The sequence below is a fragment of the Glycine max genome, chromosome 10, assembly GCF_000004515.6.
Source record: "Glycine max cultivar Williams 82 chromosome 10, Glycine_max_v4.0, whole genome shotgun sequence".
Lineage (NCBI taxonomy): Eukaryota > Viridiplantae > Streptophyta > Magnoliopsida > Fabales > Fabaceae > Glycine > Glycine max.
The window spans coordinates 4818718-4837879 of record NC_038246.2 but is presented as its reverse complement, the minus strand read 5'-3'; the positions used below and the strand labels follow the sequence as shown (position 1 = coordinate 4837879).

At 32.8% G+C, this 19162-nt stretch overlaps 1 protein-coding gene and 1 pseudogene across 1 annotated transcript; one reads left to right on the top strand and one right to left on the bottom strand.

Moving 5' to 3' along the window:
* Window positions 1-547: 547 nt before the first annotated feature.
* LOC100815010 (BTB/POZ domain-containing protein At5g03250) lies at window positions 548-4570 on the bottom strand. Its single transcript, XM_003536939.4, has 4 exons — window positions 4291-4570; window positions 3487-3556; window positions 2093-3322; window positions 548-1261 (listed from the first exon to the last, which is right to left on the bottom strand). Exons 1-4 carry the CDS (start codon window positions 4347-4349, stop codon window positions 851-853), a joined length of 1770 nt encoding a protein of 589 aa, XP_003536987.1. The 5' UTR covers window positions 4350-4570; the 3' UTR covers window positions 548-850.
* A 2359-nt stretch (window positions 4571-6929) lies between these two features.
* LOC100798653 (diaminopimelate decarboxylase 1, chloroplastic-like) lies at window positions 6930-15402 on the top strand (annotated as a pseudogene).
* Window positions 15403-19162: the final 3760 nt, after the last annotated feature.

Sequence of the window (19162 nt, the reverse complement as noted above, 5' to 3'; positions counted from 1 at the left end):
AACCTGGTTTATCGACCGGAGATAAGTAAAATCTACAAAAATTGTATATGTAATTAGTTAACAAATATCACTGGTTATTAGCTAATATCTTTCCTCAGAAAAAAGAAGAAGCTATTATCTTCTTTTTTTTCTTTCAAAAATAGGATGAATTGAAGGGTAGATAATGTAGTTAGTAGTACAATCAATTCATTTAGGCTTATTAATACCAAGTTGTGCAGCATAGAATAGACATCTAACTATCAATAACATTATCTTTTAACTTTTTGTCCTTCACTTCTCAGCAGTTAAAAACTTTATTTACAACTTTTCTTTATAACTTTTTATTTACACTTCCATACCGTTACTTTTCATTCCATTTACTCTTCTCAAATTCAGATAATTCTCGCATTATTTACTTTCTAAAGGAACTTTAGGATGAGCAATAAAATTCTTTCTTTAGTGAAATTGCTTGATCATAAGAATCATTGTTTTACTGTCAATTGATTCATTCAGATACTAAGACTCTTCATTCAGCTGACAACATTGCAAAAAATAACACAAACAATAATTAATTTTAAAAACTTTATTTACCAAAATATTAGTCTGATATTCTTTTGGTATTGAAGTCAACTCTGGTGCAAAAATAACATTTCTGCACAATAAAATATTTATCACCCCTTTTTTTCAGTAACCTGTGACCATTACCTATCATTTGATTGTCAGCTCAAAAGTCACTACTGCATTCAATTTACCTGAGCTATATGATGTTTAGTGAACCTTGACAATTTAGTGAATTGGTTTTCCATTCATATATAGTGGACACTAGTATGCTTATATTGCAACCATTTGGTTCTATTGGATTAATGAAACACTAGGAATTTTTTCTGCAAAAGATTTTTGGGATAATGCTCCAACTTTTCTTTGTCTTAGCCAGCTTCTGAATCTCACTCCTGATGCATGAACATTCCTTCTCTAGCTCTGAGACAAGGTCCCTCAAGTTTTCAGCACCTTGTGTAGGGTCTAGTTGACCACTGCCATTACCCTTTGGAAGGCCAAGATTTCCACTGTGGTTTTGTGAGTTCTCAATATTGGCTGAAACATACAACCAGCCAGAGATTGATGTTCGGAGTCGAAGTTGTTCGAAAAAGAGGACCTGCACAATCACTCTGAGTGGTAATCTTTCATTTTGTGCTGCATGAGTGCTTGCTTCCAATGAGAGCTTTTGGCAGTTCATGAGTCTACAAAATTGCTCTCTCTCTGAATTAATGAGCCAAGGATGTGCCTGTACTTGTCATAAACGTGTCAAATTAAAATTATCAACTGAGACACAAGAAACAAAACAATACTGTTGACCTTGTAATTGATTGTGAGGTTTTGTCACTAAATTATAGAAACTTAGGGAGTATTTGGTTTAACTGTTTTCTGTTTTCATTTTTACTGAAAACAGAAAATGGTGATGAAAATGTGTTTGGTTGGATTTTTGACAACATTTTCAGTAGAAAGAAAACAGGAAACAATCAGAAAATGAAAACAATAAAATCCTGTTTTCAGTGTTTTCAGTCGAATACAAAAACTTCATTTTGGATAAAATGAAAACGCGATGACAAAAAATGTAATTTTAAACAAATCTAAAAATACAAAAAAGACAAGAACTTGATATATCATAAATTTTCAGTATTTTTATTTCTTGAAAACAGAAAACAAGAAGTCAAACCAAACATGTTTTCAGAATTCTAATCTTTTGAAAATAAAAATAATTTTCAGAAAATGAAAACAGAAAATAAAAATGCAAACCAAACACAGTCTTATAGTTCCTTTCATTATTTTTTCTTCCATTTCAACTAATAAACTTTGTTAGGTACTGAATCATCTCTTCTCTTTCTAGTGATCACTGAAGATGCCTATAAGTGGAAATCTTCTTGTTCTATTTAGCTGGGATTAAGAGAATGATAACTTTAAATAATTAATTCTTAACTTTAAACCAGAATTATCAAATTCTTCAGAAATTTTACTGTTTATTAGGGGTATTTTAAGCCTTCTTTTAATGAAAACAATTATATGTTACAACATTCAGTTAACCAGAATGTAGAGAAAGTAACCTTTATGATCTTACCTTAAGGTACACATCTATTGCATGATATAAAGCATCATCCAATGGCCTAGCATAATCTGGAATTGCTGAAGCAAGGGCCTGAAACTTAGGAAACTTCAAATTAACATCTACAGCCACCTCAGCAAGATATGCATCTATCAAATTTGCCACCATTGTCATAGGTGCAAGTGCATCAGTTCCAGCTATCAATGGCCCATCTTCAATTATGCATGGAGAAGTTGATGCAGTTGAAGCCTGGTATATGGACATAAAGTGATCAATAATCCTTTGAATGCAGTCCATATCATAGAGAGTCTCAACCGAGTACCCCATATTTGGAATGAGAAGATCCACAAGCTCAGCTTGGTCAAGTTGTGATCCAATTCTTTTCTCCAAGTTTTCTATGCTTGATGGACTTGCGTGTAATATCGTGGCTGTGCGGAGCAACCTGAGCAGATGCTTGGAGGGTGTGACCCCTTTCTTATTAGGAATCAAGCCCATAATTTCTTCCAGCAATACCCTTTGATCTGCTTCAGAAATTGGACTATTAGTGGTTGTACCTTGATTGGCACTATTTTTATCATTGAAGCTTGTTTGCCTATTCATCATGGGTATAAACCTCCTAATATAATATATGAGGGATCCAGCAACATTCTCAGGTTTCATGCCCTTTGCTTCAATGGATAAAATAACTCTTTTATATAAGGGTAAGCTTAACGAAGACAAATCGTCGTACCACCAATCATCACCCGGAGGTGGTGATTTATTCTCGGAAGAAATTCCATTCCATAAGGCCGGGTCTTGAGCTGAGTTCTTGGAGAAATCTTGTCCTTCCACATGTCTATTGGACATGTTTGGGTTAGAACATGCCTTGACGGCCAAGGAATCAATGCCTCTTGAAACAATGTGTAACTCTTCTGCACAAGATTTAACTTCCTCACATGTTTGAAGAGCTTTTATAGAGTCTGACCAATTGCTGAAAACTTCATTGAGAAAGGCCTCAGTCCTTGCTATTAGGTTCCCTTCACCATAAGTTTCATTCATTTGTAGGTGCTCTGCTGCACATCTTAGACTAACTACATTTGATGCTGTGACTTCTATTTTAACACTGTAGCAAAACTTGGTCACGAGCTCGAATGTTTTGTCTCCACCTGGCACATCATCAAGTTGCAAAACACAGTTTGATCCTTCCTCGTTTGTGAAGTCAGCTATGAGTTTCTTCAGTAATCCACTTCTAGAAAGCAATGGGAACTGCATCATCAAGATCATAAATGCAGGAATAAACCAAGGTCCACCATGAGCTTGAATGCATAGTTGAGGTTAGCACTTGTTACTAATAATAACGATAAAGTCCTAAACAGATAGTGCATACATCAAAAAATCATTTTCAACAAAAGCTCAATTCAAGCATGCACCTTGTGGAGAAAAAATGATGTTTCGCCTACTTTAACAGTAACATCACTTGGAAGTCCGGTTGTGCAATTCCTGGACATAAAGAAAAAATTAAATTTAACAATTAAATCAGTGGTTCAGTATTAAAAAGCATTGGCCCTCACAAGAGTGTAAATGCTTGAGTAGGGAGGGGGGAAATTCTAGATATAAAGCTTGAATATACTACAATACGGGGGAAATTCTACAAAGATAAGTTGTTTGATGCTTATTCCGTATTTTTGCAATCATTTTTTACACAGTAAAATCAGTTACCAAAGAACTGAACAATACGGTAGAGAATGCAGGACCTTATATATCAGTCCTAGATTATAATGCAATGTCATGAGAATTGAATCATTGGAAAATATTACACCTTGAACCCTCATCCATCTTAGCTATTAATCTCCCATTTTCTCCTTTTTTGTCTGGGGGGCATTTGCACCTTTATGTCTGGAAAGATCCACAACAATTGACATTTTCCCAATTGTTTTGTTTCCCTTTTATCCAAGTAAATAGGATAATAATATATGCTTTTAGCATGACATGCACCACTTTTAATTTCCTCTTTGTTGGGCATGAAGTTGTACCACACATGATCTTGTGATTTATGAACACGCTTAAGATTTGTAAATTATAATCATACGGCATCACACATGAAACTGAAAAAACTTTTAGACTAAAGAATTAAAAAACAAAATCATTATGATTCTCCACCACAAGTTTCACAAACCCATTTGGAGCAATATACATACATATTGGTTTGATTTTGATAAATAAAAAAATCGTACCATGTTTGGCCCTCACGATGAAATGCATCAGATTTTGATCCAAGCCTCATGAAAGCCATTTTATTTATGGATGATGTTGTTGTGTGAAGAAAAGAGAAATGCAACAAGGGGAGAGTAGTAGAGGAGGAAGATTGGAGAAGTTGTGGAGTGAGAGATGAGAGCAGAGTGCAGATTTTGCATTGTGAATAATGTTATGTGATTATGATCCACAACACAAACAAGTCGCGAGTCTAATGCTGATGGTAACCGAAACAAGCGAAAGACATGGCTGTGCAATCATATGCACATATGACATCTCTCTCCCCCTCATCATTACAAATACAAACTTTTCACATGTTTTTTATCTTCGTGAAAAACCACGTAGGTCACTTGTTTTAAAGTTATTGAACGTAATTGTGAGACGTATCAAAGTTAAACCCAATCGTGAATTTATATTAGAGCATTTTTTCTTCTTCTTCTCTTTGAATACTACAAGAATTATTATTTTTTAATATATTAGGAAAAATTAATTCTTGCAGTATAATCAGTATAATAAGTTCAGTAAAAAAAAGTATATTAATATCTTTTTGTGCTCCTAATATTGCAATCATTTTTTTTATACTGCAATGAAAAGATTGCAGTATATAACCTATAATAATCTTATACTGAAAAATTAATTCACGACTGCAAGTATTACTTATTATGCTCCTATTACTGCAATCATTTTTTTTTAAAAAAAAACCCTATAATTGTATTTTTTTTTACGAACCACACCAGTTTAGCGCGAGGGTCAGATACTCATAAAAAAATTGGTCCAGTCCAATACTCTAATTTCATGGACCACGTTTAGCTCGAAACTCATTTTAAAAAGGACAATGCTACGTGCACTCGGAAAAATTGCAGGTACACCCAGAAATTGTGCAATTTTTCTGTTTTGCCCTTCCGTAAAAGTGATATGGATTGACTAATATGTAAGTCTCATACAGATTAACTAATCCACATGCCTCATACGAATTAGTTAATCCAACTGAGCTAATAGATCAATTATGTTATAAAATGAATAATGTTGTTATATATAACACTGAAATTTCTAATTTATATTTAATGCATATGTAAATTTAAATAATAAATTTTGTGATAATTAATTTTGATATAACTCATACAAATTAGCTAATCTGTATGTTTTTTTTTATAAATAAAGAAAATTTACCATTAAAAAAAATTAATTTACTAATAAATTAAAAAATACGGATTAGCTAATCGTATGAGTTATATCAAAATTAATTGTCACAAAATTTATTATTTAAATTTACATGTGCATTAAATATACATTAGAAATTTTAGTATTATATATAGCAACATTATTTATTTTATAATGACTTGTTAGGTTTAGAGTATCGTGATAAATAGTTATTTTCATTCATAAATGTGTAATGTGCTGACAAATTCGTCCCCAAAAGATGAATGTTTAAATTTTAGTCTTCGAGAGTAAAAAAAGTGTGATAAATCTATTTATCCGTAAACTTCCGTCCATTACCATTAATGAAAGAACCTACGTAACACATAGACAAAAAAGAAATTTATCCAAAATATAATTTAATCTTCATCTTCTCCTTTTTTAATTGTTGCAAACATAATATTACATTAAACACTTACAAAAATAGGAAAACAAAAAAGTTAGAACAAACATAATATTGATTAATAAACATAATTTATCCATTGCTCCAAAATTTCAATTGTGACAATATTAAGTAGTAACAAAATCATGTTTAGTCTTATTTTTTTGTAACGATTAAAGTGAGTCTCATATTTTAGGTGAGGTACTATCACATTAGAAATTTTAGAACAATAGATAGATTATGCTTATTATTATGTTTGTTTTCCTATTTTTAAAGTGTTTATTGTAATATTATGTTTGTAATGATTAAAAAAAAAAAGAAAAGATGAAGATTAAATTATATTTTAGGTAAATAGTCATTTTCGTCCGTAGAGCGATGACAAATTCTTCGAAATGTACCACATAGATTTTTTCATTAACCGTAATGGACATAATAACACGAATGACTAGATTTATCACACTTTTTTTTTTTACTTTTGGGACTAAAATTTAAATTTCAATCTTTGACGGACGAATTTATCAGCGCTCTAAACATAAACATTGATTATTTATCCTAATTATATCAATTGAGATGTTTCAAATTTCAATAATAAATGACAAAAAAGCCTTGAGAAATCAAATGACAACTATCTCACGAGGTTGAAGTTGATCTGTGGGGCTTGCACTTGTTCCTGTTTTTCTCTTCGGGTAAGCTCTCTCTTGATGAATTAACTGATCACTTTCATAGTCAATGTTGTTTCATTATTTGATATTTGCTTCAGCTATTGTGTATCAAACCAATGCTACTTTTTTTAGTCATTTCCAAATGTTTGTAGGACATCCTTTGTTTTCACATTGTCCCTCCTTTGTTGTCTGGTCTTACCTTCATTTTTGTCATGTTATCGCTTTGCCCCATCACACTCAAGCAACCTATGCAAAAGAAAATGTTAATGCTTTCATTGCTTTGAATAATTTTTCGTTTTATTTGTTGCAGAAATGGTAGATATTAGATAACTGAGATTAATAGGTTCAGTTGGTTTTCAAGAACATCATTGCCACTTCCATGGCAGCCTCGCACGTCCTTTATAATCCTCCTTCCCTTTCCAAAACTTTTATTAATCACTCTTTGAACCAAAACCCTTTCCCTCAAAACCTAATTCTACCACTAAAAGCTACTATTAAACCGCGGGTTCTTAGAGTGGTTCACTCCCAGAAGATCATTGCTAACCCCTCACTTCATGACTCCGATACCAAGACTCATTTTCGGCACTATTTCACCAAGAGTGAAGATGGGTTTTTGTATTGTGAGGGCCTTAAAGTGCATGAAATTATGGATTCTGTTGAAAGAACACATTTCTACTTGTCCAGTAAGCCTGAGATTACTAGAAATGTGGAAGCTTATAAGGACGCCTTGGAGTGTTTGAGGTCTATAATTGGTTATGCCATCAAGGCTGTTATGAAAGTGATGAAGAACAAACAAGAATAGTAGCAGCAGCAGAACAATATGTTATACACAGTATTTGCAGTAAAATGAAAGAGAGAAAGAAGTGAAAGAACACACAAAATTTACGTGATTCACCCTTAATCAGGCTACATCCACGTAAGGGGGTAGAGAGATTTTATTTCTGATGCAATTCAAAAAGGAAGTGCTTCCCAATACAAAACAACCTTTCCTTATATATAAGAAAAAAAGGATCATAAAAACAGAACAAAACATAATAACAGAATTAATTGCCATATGAATTTTAGTCACAACCTAACAATTCACCACCTTGAACTAACATCCATATAAAACACAAACTGTACCCTCCAAACACACGTGAACTTAATCCCAACAATCAACATTGAGCAAGCTTAAACAGTTATCAAACTTGCTCTTTGGGACTGGTTTTGTGAACATATCAACAGGATTGTGCAAAGTACTGATCTTATGAACCTTAATTCTTCTTTTTGATCGAATGAAGTGATATCTAACATCTATATGCTTGGTTCTATCATGATGAACCTAATCCTTGGCCAAGTATGTAGCACTAAGGCTATCACAATAGATGTTAGCATATTCTTGATTAATTCCGAGATCATTTATCAAACCTCTTAGCCAAATTCCTTCCTTTGCCGCTTCAGTAAGAGCCATATATTCAACCTCTGTAGTTGAGAGGGCAACAAAATGTTGAAGGGTTGCCTTCCAACTCACCAAATAGCCACTAAGAGTGTAAGCATACCTAGTTAAGGACATTCTCTTGACAAGATTAACAGCAAAATCAACATCAGAATAGCCAGTGAGACAGAAATCCAAGTTAGATCCATAGACCAAACCTACATCTGCAGTCCCTTTAAGATATTTGAAAATCCTCTTTACAGCCTTCCAATGTTCCTTATGAGGTTGGTTTAACAACCTACTAACCATGCTAACAGCATAAGCAAGGTCAGGTCTGGTGCATACCATGACATACATGAGATTTCCAACAACACTTGAGTATGGAACTTTTGACATATAGTCCTGATCAGCCTGAGCTTGAACATTTATTGTAGCAGACAACTTCTCTCTTTCTGAAAGGGGAGTGCTGATGTAGATCCATGACATTCTTGAGTAGTCATCAGTTATGGAAAGGAAATACCTTCCACCACCTAGTGAAGGTACTCTTGCAGGCCCCCAATAGTCAGCATGAATGTAATCAAGAGTTCCTTTGGTGGTGTGAATTGATTTAGGAAATTTAATCTTATGTTGCTTGCTGAAGACACAATGTTCACAAAATTTATGTTCATCCAGTTTTTGATTTCCCAATAGCTGTTGTTTTTGAAGTATCATCATACCTTTTTCACTCATATGACCAAGCCTCATGTGCCATAATTAAGTTAAGTCAAGTATGTTCTTATTGAATTTTGATGCAACAACTACTAGGCCATCATCAATACATGTTGTACCTTGAAGTATATAGAGATTACCCCTCTTTATACCCTTCATCACCATTGTAGAGCCTTTCTGAAATTTCATGACCTCATTTTCAATGTTACATTTGAACCTCTTTCCATCCATAATACCTATAGAGATTAGACTCTTCTTTAGCTTTGGAACATGTCTAACTTCAGTGAGTGTTCGGATAATTCCATCATGCATCTTGATTTTTACTGTGCCAATTCCAACTGTCTTGCATGAGACATCATTTCCCATGAAGACATTTCCACCCGATTTCTCTTCATAGGTGTCAAACCAGGTTTTGTTAGGACACATATGAAAGGAACAGTTAGAGTCTAATATCCATTGATCTTCAAAATGTTGGTGGTGATCAGCAACTGAGAGAACAAGCTCATTTTCAGATGTGGAACCTTCCTTGACAACAACAACAGATGGTTTGCCCTTTTTCATAGGACAATCTTTCTTCCAGTGACCTAGCTCCTTACAGTAGTTACAGATGTCCTTTGGATTGACATGAGCCTTCTTTTTTCCTTTAAACACCTTTTTCTTGATGTTCTTGTTAGAGTTAGAGACCACAAGACCAGATCTATTTGATTCTTCAGAATTTTCAAGTGCTTTAGATCGAAGTTCCCTTGAGTATAAGCTGGATTTCACCTCCTCCATGGTGACACATTCCTTACCAACACTAAGATAATTAACAAAGCTCTCATATGATGGTGGTAGAGAGGCTAACAGAATCATGACAACATCTTCATCCTCTATCTTAACATCTATATCTCTTAATTCCATCAAAATAGAGTTCAGTTCATCAAGATGATCCTTAAGAGATGTACCTTCTTTCATGTGTAAACCAAATAGACGCCTTTTCAAGAAGAGCTTGTTGCAGATTGACTTGGTCATATATAGCTTTTCCAACTTGAGTCATAAGCCACTTGCAATTTCTTCATTAGCAACCTCATATAAAACTTCATCAGACAAAGAAAGCAAGATTAGTGAGTGAGTCTTTTCTTCTTCTTCAGCAAGTTCTTCAATCTTTAAAACAAAGGCCTTTTCTTTTGATTCAGAAGCCACTGGTTTCTTCACAGATGCAGAAGCAACAGGGGCCCAAACACGTTGTTCCTTCAACAAAGCACGCATCTTGATGCGCCACAGATTGAAGTTGTTCTTTTCATTGAATTTCTCAATCCTGATTGTGTTTGACGTGATTTCTTGAGTGTTCTTGATCACAGTGAAGCAGCGAAAGATACCAGAAACAAGACTCGCACAACTTGATCTTCGTATTTAGACGAGAATCTTAAATTCCCTTGATCGCAACTTGAGCTCTTGATACCAATTTGTTATGAAAGTGACGAAGAACAAACAAGAACAGCAACAACAACAGAACAATATGTCATACACAGTATTTGCAGTAAAATGAAAGAGAGAAAGAAGTGAAAGAACACACAGAATTTATGTGGTTCACCCTTAATCAGGCTACGTCCACGAGAGGGGGCAAAAAGATTTTATTTTTAATGCAATTCAAAAAGGAAGTGCTTCCCAATATAGAACAACCTTTCCTTATATAAGAAAAAGGATCAGAAAAACAGAACAAAACAGAATAACAGAATTAATTGCCATATGGATTTTAGTCACAACCCAATAAATGCCAACAATAATTTGAAGATTCTGGAGCATTTGAGGCAGTTGGGCTGTGGTGCTGTGCTTGTTAGTGGGAATGAGTTTAGTTTGGCTCTTCATGCTGGGTTTGATCCCACAAGGTTGAATTTCACTTAACCCTTGAGTGTGTCTACATGTATCAATCTATTTGTGTTTTTTTAAGATCCTTTATGCACGGCTTATTATAGGAGCGTATCCTGTGAGAGCGTGCTGGTTAAGATTGTTATACTTAAATCTAATTTTGATCATTCATTTAGATTTTATGACCAAGAGTTGCTCCTTTCATACCCTAGTCTCTCACTTGATATGCTTCCCAACTCTATATATGGTGAGAGGTGAGAGAAGTTTATCTTGATCTTCCATTGGCTTCTTTCACGGGAGCATGCTCTGATTGCTCTTTGCCTAATTTGTTTCTTATATATACAAATCTGCCATCTGGAACTTGCTTAGCTTTGAGTCAAAATTATGTTGTTTGGCGTTTCTCTTAACTGGTTCTTAGTAATTCTTTTATTTTCTTGAAAAAAAAAGTGATATTAAGTGTATTTGTGGGTCAACGCATTGGTGAATAGGTGTATCTTTAATGGCAATGGGAAAATTTTGGATGATTTGGTCTTGGCTGCCAAAGAAGGTGTTTTTGTCAACATTGATAGTGAATTTGACTTGGAAAACATCGTAGCAGCTCCAAAAATTGCTTGAAAGAGGGTGAATGTTTTACTACGGATTAATCCTGATGTGGATCCACAGGTATATAATATTGTTAAAGTTTACTTCATGAATTACAAAGTGTTACATGCCACTTGTGTTCACTCACGGCCTTTAACAACTTCAATAGCCAAGATGTTATTGCCTTTTTAAGTAAGGCTAATTGATAAACAACTGAAGTGACAATACATACAAAAGAAGGCTCCTATAAATCTTAAATGTTTTATTTCTACCAAAATTAAATTTTGGCTACTTGTACTTTTGAATTTTGAAACTTGTTGTGAATGTCAGAATGTGACTTGACATGATTGAAACAGGTTCTATTATTATCTTATTTTCTCTCTTCCATTGTTATATAACCCATTTCATTAGTTACAGTGGATTCCCTCTTTGCAATTCCTTTTTAACCATGACTAGAACATGACCTTCATTGTTACCAAAACTTTAATTAACTGGTTGTGAGTCTTGTCTTGTGACTGACTGCTATATCTTGGCCCAACTCAATTCCTCCAAATCTCCAGCTCTCAACTTCATTTTCATATAATATTTATTAGAATGAAATCATCTAACAAATTTTTATCTTTGTTATGCTTAGGTCCACCCTTATGTTGCAACAGGGAATAAGAACTCCAAAATTTGGCATAAGAAATGAGAAGCTGCAATGGTTTCTAGATGCTGTGAAGGAGCATCCTAATGAGTTAAAGCTTGTAGGGGCCCACTGCCATCTTGGGTCAACAATTACCAAGGTATATTATCAAAATATTTGTGATTCTTCTTATTTCATCTACTCCCATTTCACCCTGTATCGGATAAATCTGAACTGAACATCACAATAATTGCTTTATTATTGCCCACCAAGTTTGTTTTTTCTTTTTGGTTTGTTACAGTAGGATGTTTTTTTCTTCTGTCTAGTGTCTACTTTATCCTGCTTGATTGTATATGCTTTTATAGAGCAATCATGGACTCAATTTTTCCACTGGATAACTTTTCCTTATATGTTGATTCGTAATATTTACCCAAGTTGAAAGAATTGTTGGTTTATTATTTTTTTCTTCAGGTTGACATTTTCAGGGATGCTGCCATTATTATGGTCAACTACATCGACCAAATCCAAGCTCAGGGTTTTCAAGTTGATTACTTAAATATTGGTGGTGGACTTGGGATAGATTATCAACATTCCGGTGCTGTCCTTCCTACACCCAGAGATCTCATTGACAGTGAGGACTTGACCTCAGATATTTTATCTTCCCGTAATTTATTTGATTATGTATTAAGTTTGCAATCCCTTATAAGAATAAGGAATCACTAGTGGATGATTAATGGGCATTCTTAATATTACAATATATATAGTTAAATGCAGCATTTCATAAATCGTAACATGCAGGAACATCTGGAAAACTTACCCTTTGAGAACTATCACACTGGCATAAACTATATAAATGTAGTGTTCAGTGTTTGAGGGACTACATTACTGCCATCTTTTGAGATGTATCTATAAATTATCCGTTTTCTGGTGAATTTCCGTACAATCAAGCAGCCCTTCACTAGTTACTAGTGGCTGATAAAGATCTTTGGTAATTCATTTTCATTGTATTGATCTGATATTATAATATGTAATATATATTATTTGCTTTGATATTTCATGTGGTATTTATTTATTTATTTCAGTTCCACGTCTGATATTTACTTTCCTTTTCACGTAAACAAGAAAAGATGTGCGCATATTTATATTTGTGTATGTTTTAATCATGTATAGGAACATCTTCATAGCATTTTTGGGCAATTTAGACATGTTGTACCAACTCTTTATCTAAATGCTTTTCATAAGCAAGATGCAGTATATTTTTTTTTACTTATACAGTTCATAGTATTCCTGCTAATTTAATATTTTATGCCTGTGGAACATTTGTTGAACCGTGGCCTTAATCTCATTATTGAACCGGAGAGATCACTCATTGCAAACATTTGTTGCTTAGTTAACCGGGTGACAGGTGTCAAAACCAATGGATCTAAAAACTTTATTGTGATTGATGGAAGCATGGCTGAACTTATCCATCCTAGTCTATATGATGCTTATTAGGTAGTTATCCAAACACTGCCTCTTTTTGCTTGACACAAAATACATCAATATTGATGCAGACATATATCATATAATGTTTTTCATTGAAGTTTGGGGGTCTGGTCCTCCCTCCTTCTTGAACTATGTAGGAGACCAATGAAGGTTCTAGACCCTTTGAATTCATGTGCTTTTATCTTAGCATGATGGACTCTATTATATAACAGGTTATACTATCAACTGAAAACATGCCTGACATTATATATGTGGCATCCTATCCTCCATGTTCCCCTTTCTCATTCCTGCGCCAAATCTATAGAAAAAAAATATTCTTGTTTTTTTAGCCTGACATTCTAAAGTATTGTAATGCATTTGAAAGATATAAATGTATAGGTACTTTTGCCTTCTGCTTGGGAGTTGATAGACCTCTAAAAGACAACATATTTTGAGTCCATTTCTGATGTTACTCAAATGCCATTTGGTTGTGCTTTTTTATATTCAGAAATTTCTTTTCCTTGAATATTGAATGACATGTCGTTGTTTCGTTGCAGCATATCGAACTGGTTTCCCCTGCCCCAGCAGATGCTGAGATAGCAAAGTTTGATGTTCTTGGTCCTGTCTGTGAGTCTGCAGATTTCTTTGGAAAAGATAGACAACTTCCAACTCCAGCCAAGGTAAAAATATTTCCTTAAATATCTGAACTAAACTATGATGATGACAATTCCTACTTGATTTTACTATCTGAACTGAGTTTCACTTTGCATGGTACTCTTGTCTGGTCGTTCATGATGCTGGTGCTTATTGTATGAGTATGGCATCAACCTACAATTTAAAGATGCGGCCTCCTGAGTATTGGGTACGAAACTGCGTTTTTTCAATGGCTGATTTCATTGGACAGGCTTCTTTAATGTTGAGGGTAGCTTTTAGAGGAATTTGCATTTTGACAACCATTAATGAGAGTGGGATGGGTTACTAATACTGGACTCGTTGGTTAATAAAATTCTCAATACAAGTTTTATTCATGAATGTTGATTGGAATCCAATATACTCTTTCAAAGTTTTAGTGTACCATTCACTTTAGAGGAACTGCAACTGGGTCAGTTTCCCTCGTTTTTATCCTTATGCCTTTTTCCAGCTTTAGATCTATACAAAATATAAATGAAAGGATAAGAATATTGCTTTCTATTATTATATTTAGTATTGGTATAAACATTGAATAACTCATGCCTTGATGGCAACATTGTTTATTAGCTTTAACCCTGCTGTTAAATCCCATAATAGTTTGAAGTTTTGCACCACACCACTTACAAGGAAACTTTACATAAAAACACAACTTTAATTTATCAACTATTTGCCCATAAATAATTATATATTATTACCTTGTAAAATATCTTAGGTAAGCAAAATCAGACACGGGGAGACATTTGAAGACCACATGCGGTCCTTTGAGGGCCTTTGAACATAGACCTGTCTTTTTTTTGGTGGAAAACGATGCTTGAGATTATTTGTTTGTAGCTCAGATTTTAATTTCTAGCAAAAGACTGCAATGACATTTTTTTTCTGTTTCTCCAATCTGGTCTAATCTTTAGCAAATCTTAGCACTCTAATGAAGACAGCAGATTAAAAAAAACTGACTGTCTAAGATCAACTAAGTAAAATTGTGATGGAGGTCAAAATTCATATTTGGTGAATTCTACTAGATTTAACACCTCATCTAATATCCTCCTCAGTCTTTAGTTTCAATTATCAGTAAACTTGCTTGTAGCTGCTGCTTGAAGAGTGGAGATTATGGCAGGCACAACATCTATGATGGTTTTTGTTTGATAGTCTTAGGTGTTGTATGTTTTGAACTTCCTCTACATAATGAATCATATTTAGATGCATTGAGCTCAATTTTCAGATTTAGCTGAAAATATCAGGTGCTGTAGAATCATAAAATCCTTACATCTCGAGACACTGTTTTTGCTTTTACTATTTCAAAAATAAGTGCATGTGCTTGCTATTTCCAGTTCATGTATGATGTATGTCATCTTATGCTACGCAATCCACTTTGAATGTCAAGTTGTGCATGGGAAATTTTGACTACATGTATATTCGGTTCACTTTATTTTAGAGAAATAATTGTTTACTTTTGTCAAGTTTTTGTAAGTTTCTATAACACAATTATTTCCTATAACGTTAAATTATTCCAAACATGCACTTAGGCATGCCATGCCCAATTTTATGGCACATTCAATCTTGATTCATTGATCAGCTTCACAATTCCTTCTTAAATCTCAAGAGAAAGTACAAGCTAAATGTAATGGCAATTATCGATTACTATTTCATAGACATTAATGGATGTCATCAAGAAATTGAGATCGAATCTGAAATTCACTAAGAAATTCAGGACGTTAAAAGTGTCCACAAATTTTTCCAAAGTGAAATCAAAATAGAGTGATGGAAAAACTTAATAATTGATGTGGTTTCTCAAGCCCGAAAGTAAAATACCAATAATTTTTTTAAAAGAGATAATTTTGGAAAACAAATTAAAAAGGAGAGTGTCTAATCAAAGAGGGAGAGTGGATATACCGACTGTCTTAAATTATAGAGCAAAAATATTTATCCAATTAAATTCATGTGTGTAAAAGTGGCAAATGGGCCATTTGGGCAGCTCGACTTAAGTATCTACCCATTGGTCTGTTTTTGTGCAAATTTATATAAATTTTACAATAACATAAAATAAAAATAATAAATATTTACATGGTTTCAAATACTTCCGATATACTATAATGTCTTGGAAATTATTATTATTATTATTATTATTATTATTATTATTATTATTCCAGATGCGTGTGAATTAATTCTCAGGTTCTAAATTAATAAATAAATAAAATCCTTTTCAAAATGACAAACTCAACTTTTTTTTTTTACAAGAACTCAACTTAAAACCTGAAAATCCCAGGAGAAAAAAAATATTTCTCAATCCTTATGAATTCACATTTCATTTAATAAACTAAACTACACATATTCTAATTCTAATATTTCAATTTCAAATTAATAAAGAAAAGGTAACTTTCTTCTGCTCATTCTTGTTGCAGTTGGATTGTACTAGTCTAGCACTACCCATAAAGGTACAGTGAGAAGAGAAGGGAGAGGATTTTAGTTGGTTTTGCTAGTGATTCTGGCAGTGCCAGAGTGCCAGTGGCACCTACTGTACCCACCATGCCCACAGATTGGTCCACACTTTAGACTTCTTCATCTTCCTTTCCGGTGTCTGCACTGGCATCTCATTGTACCTGCCCATATCCTCAATTAAATTCACCCAAAATAGGGAAGCAAAAATGAATAATCATCTTTCCACTATTCAATGTATCAGAAAAACTTTTTCTCACGTTTTTTAGAATAACTATGTAAATTAATTTCCTAATTTTTTTCTCACATTTTTTTAGTGAATATAATATTTTTTGACTAAAAATTAAAGTCTAATGTCTCTAGAAACTAATGATTGTTTAAGAGATTGATTTCTTTAAATAAATAGTTTTTTATATGTACAAATCTGAAATCAAACTTGTGATTACACACCTCAAGCAGTGACAAATCCATAATATTTTAATTGCGGGGATAAAACTCACATATATAAATTAGTGGTAGAAAAATCATATTATAACTTATTTTTTAAACTAAAATTTAAATTATACAGATAATTTATGACTACACATAAATATTATATTAAGAAAAAATAAAAAATTGGTGAGGACAATTTCCTCCTTCCTCTCTAAAGTAGATCCGGTACAATTTGTCAATCGCATTATCTCATTCAATTTTTCTCACATTTACAATCAAGTCCTTCAATCTTGATTTTACTTAATATTTAGGTCATTAATTTGCAAAGAGTGATAATACATTCTCTTTGTTGTTCATTGCTAACCACCCTAAAACAATAATTTATTTGCAATTATCGTCAGCACAACAATTAAGTCAATATCATTATAATATATTATAGTCCAAACACTATATTTTTTTAGCCAGTAGATTATATTTACTTAAGGTGTGTTTGCTTTGCCAATAGGGATTGAAATCACCAGTCCTACATGCTTGTCTCTTTTCATGTCCCACCATTTATATCAGCAACATTGCAGCACAAGAACAATACAGAAGTTTGTGATACACATCGTGAACGGGAGAAATTGCAGATTGGGGATTAATATGTAGGGGTAATAAGGTTAAAATGCTTAAAAGGATAAAAAGATTACATATTTTTTTTTAATTGATGTGGTATAATATAAGTGGTGGAACTGGAAAAGAGACATATTTGTGGGACTGGTGATTTCTATCAGTAGACATGCGATAACACGAAATTCAACATACATTCACAGTAAAAATAAGGTAATTAGTGTTTCATGAAAATGGAGGTTGGCCCAAATTTAAATTTGGACCAGAAATCCAAACACACACTAGTGTTATGTCATTTTCAGTTTCTCATATTAAGTAATTATGTCAGATATATATTAAATGGAATCAGGATAAAGAATCTAGATTGTAAATACGAGAAAATTTAAATACTTGATATAATTAAAAATTTTGGGACCAAAATCACTCCATCACATAAGCGTTCGGAACATGCAAATGGTAGTGGAATGATTCTAGACTGAAAGAAAACAGTCCAAAAATAATTTGTTCCATCGTTTGATTTTATTTACAGAAGGAAAGAAACATAAAAATGTAGGTGGGCTCCATCTTTTTGCTATTCCTACTCATTTGGACGGAAACCAATAAAAAAGATGATCTTGTGTTTTAAAAATACTAATCTACTCTTATTTGTACTAATTTAAGGATATTTGTATTATATATATATATATATATATATATATATATATATATATATATATAGTCCTTCTATTTTCTTTATAAACAAACAAAAGAAAAATAAGTAATTTTGAGTTTGAATTTTAAATCAGTAGTTGCATTAAATATTTAAGAGATCGAAGGGTTATATTCAAATGTTAATGATTAGATTGTTAATTTTTATTAATGGAAGAGATGGAATACACTACTTGTTCTATTTCCTTTTATTTTTTTAAAATCACCACCAATCTTATATCTGATGAACAAATGTTTATATGAAAAGGTGTGTTGCCTCTAATTTGCAAGTGGTGGCAGTCCCAGATTAATAAATTCAAAGGGATGAATGATGGATGGTAATGGCGTCAATGGGACACAACATTCCAACGCGTGGAAGATTGTTTTGTCACTCCTTTTGACATCAACCTCATTTCTAAAAACATATCCCATCCAACAATACAATTACAAATACAAAAACACAAGGCAACGCTAAATTATGAATGAAGAGAAAGAAACCAAAAGGGCCATGGCCATGAAATGAAACGTAGCATCTCTCCCTCCACTCACTACCTCCCTTTGTTGTCTTGTAGTTGTCAAATTAACACAAACGTGTCGCCCTCACACTTGTCACTTCTTTCATCGCCTTCATTAACTAACTATACTATTAGTACTCATTAGTACTTTTAGGAGATATAAAGTTGATTTGATGGTAAAAATAAAATCATAAGTTATGAATTTGAATTTTTTTAACAAAATTAATATTTATGGATGTAAACAAAACTAGTATGATGTTTTAAAAATAAACTATTAGTTTAGTTTCTAAATATGTAAACAAATAAATATTTAATCTTTAAAAAAATAAAAATTCTAATATAATCATGTAAAAAATAAAATAATTATGTCTTATCGTTAAGTTTTATACACCAATTTAATATTAATTTGTTGTTTTTTTTTTTACATATTAAATTATAATTTCCATTTTTTCAGGATTAAATATAATAAATTTAAAGTTTTCATCAATATCTCAAAAGAGTTTATTTTAATTTTCTGTAAAAAAAAGTTTATTTTAATTTAACATATAAATATCAATGGAAGGTTGGTTAATTATGTTTTTTATTTAATGATTAAAAAGTTAAATACG

Bases quoted from the DNA above. Each gene is read 5' to 3' on its own strand.
- LOC100815010 (XM_003536939.4), bottom strand. From the start codon at position 4,349: ATGGCTTTCATGAGGCTTGGATCAAAATCTGATGCATTTCATCGTGAG. The intron at 3,557-4,290 runs GTACGATTTTTT...CTTTATGTCCAG, and splicing joins CATCGTGAGGGCCAAACATG to GAATTGCACAACCGGACTTC. The intron at 1,262-2,092 runs GTAAGATCATAA...TGACAAGTACAG, and splicing joins CAATAGATGTGTACCTTAAG to GCACATCCTTGGCTCATTAA.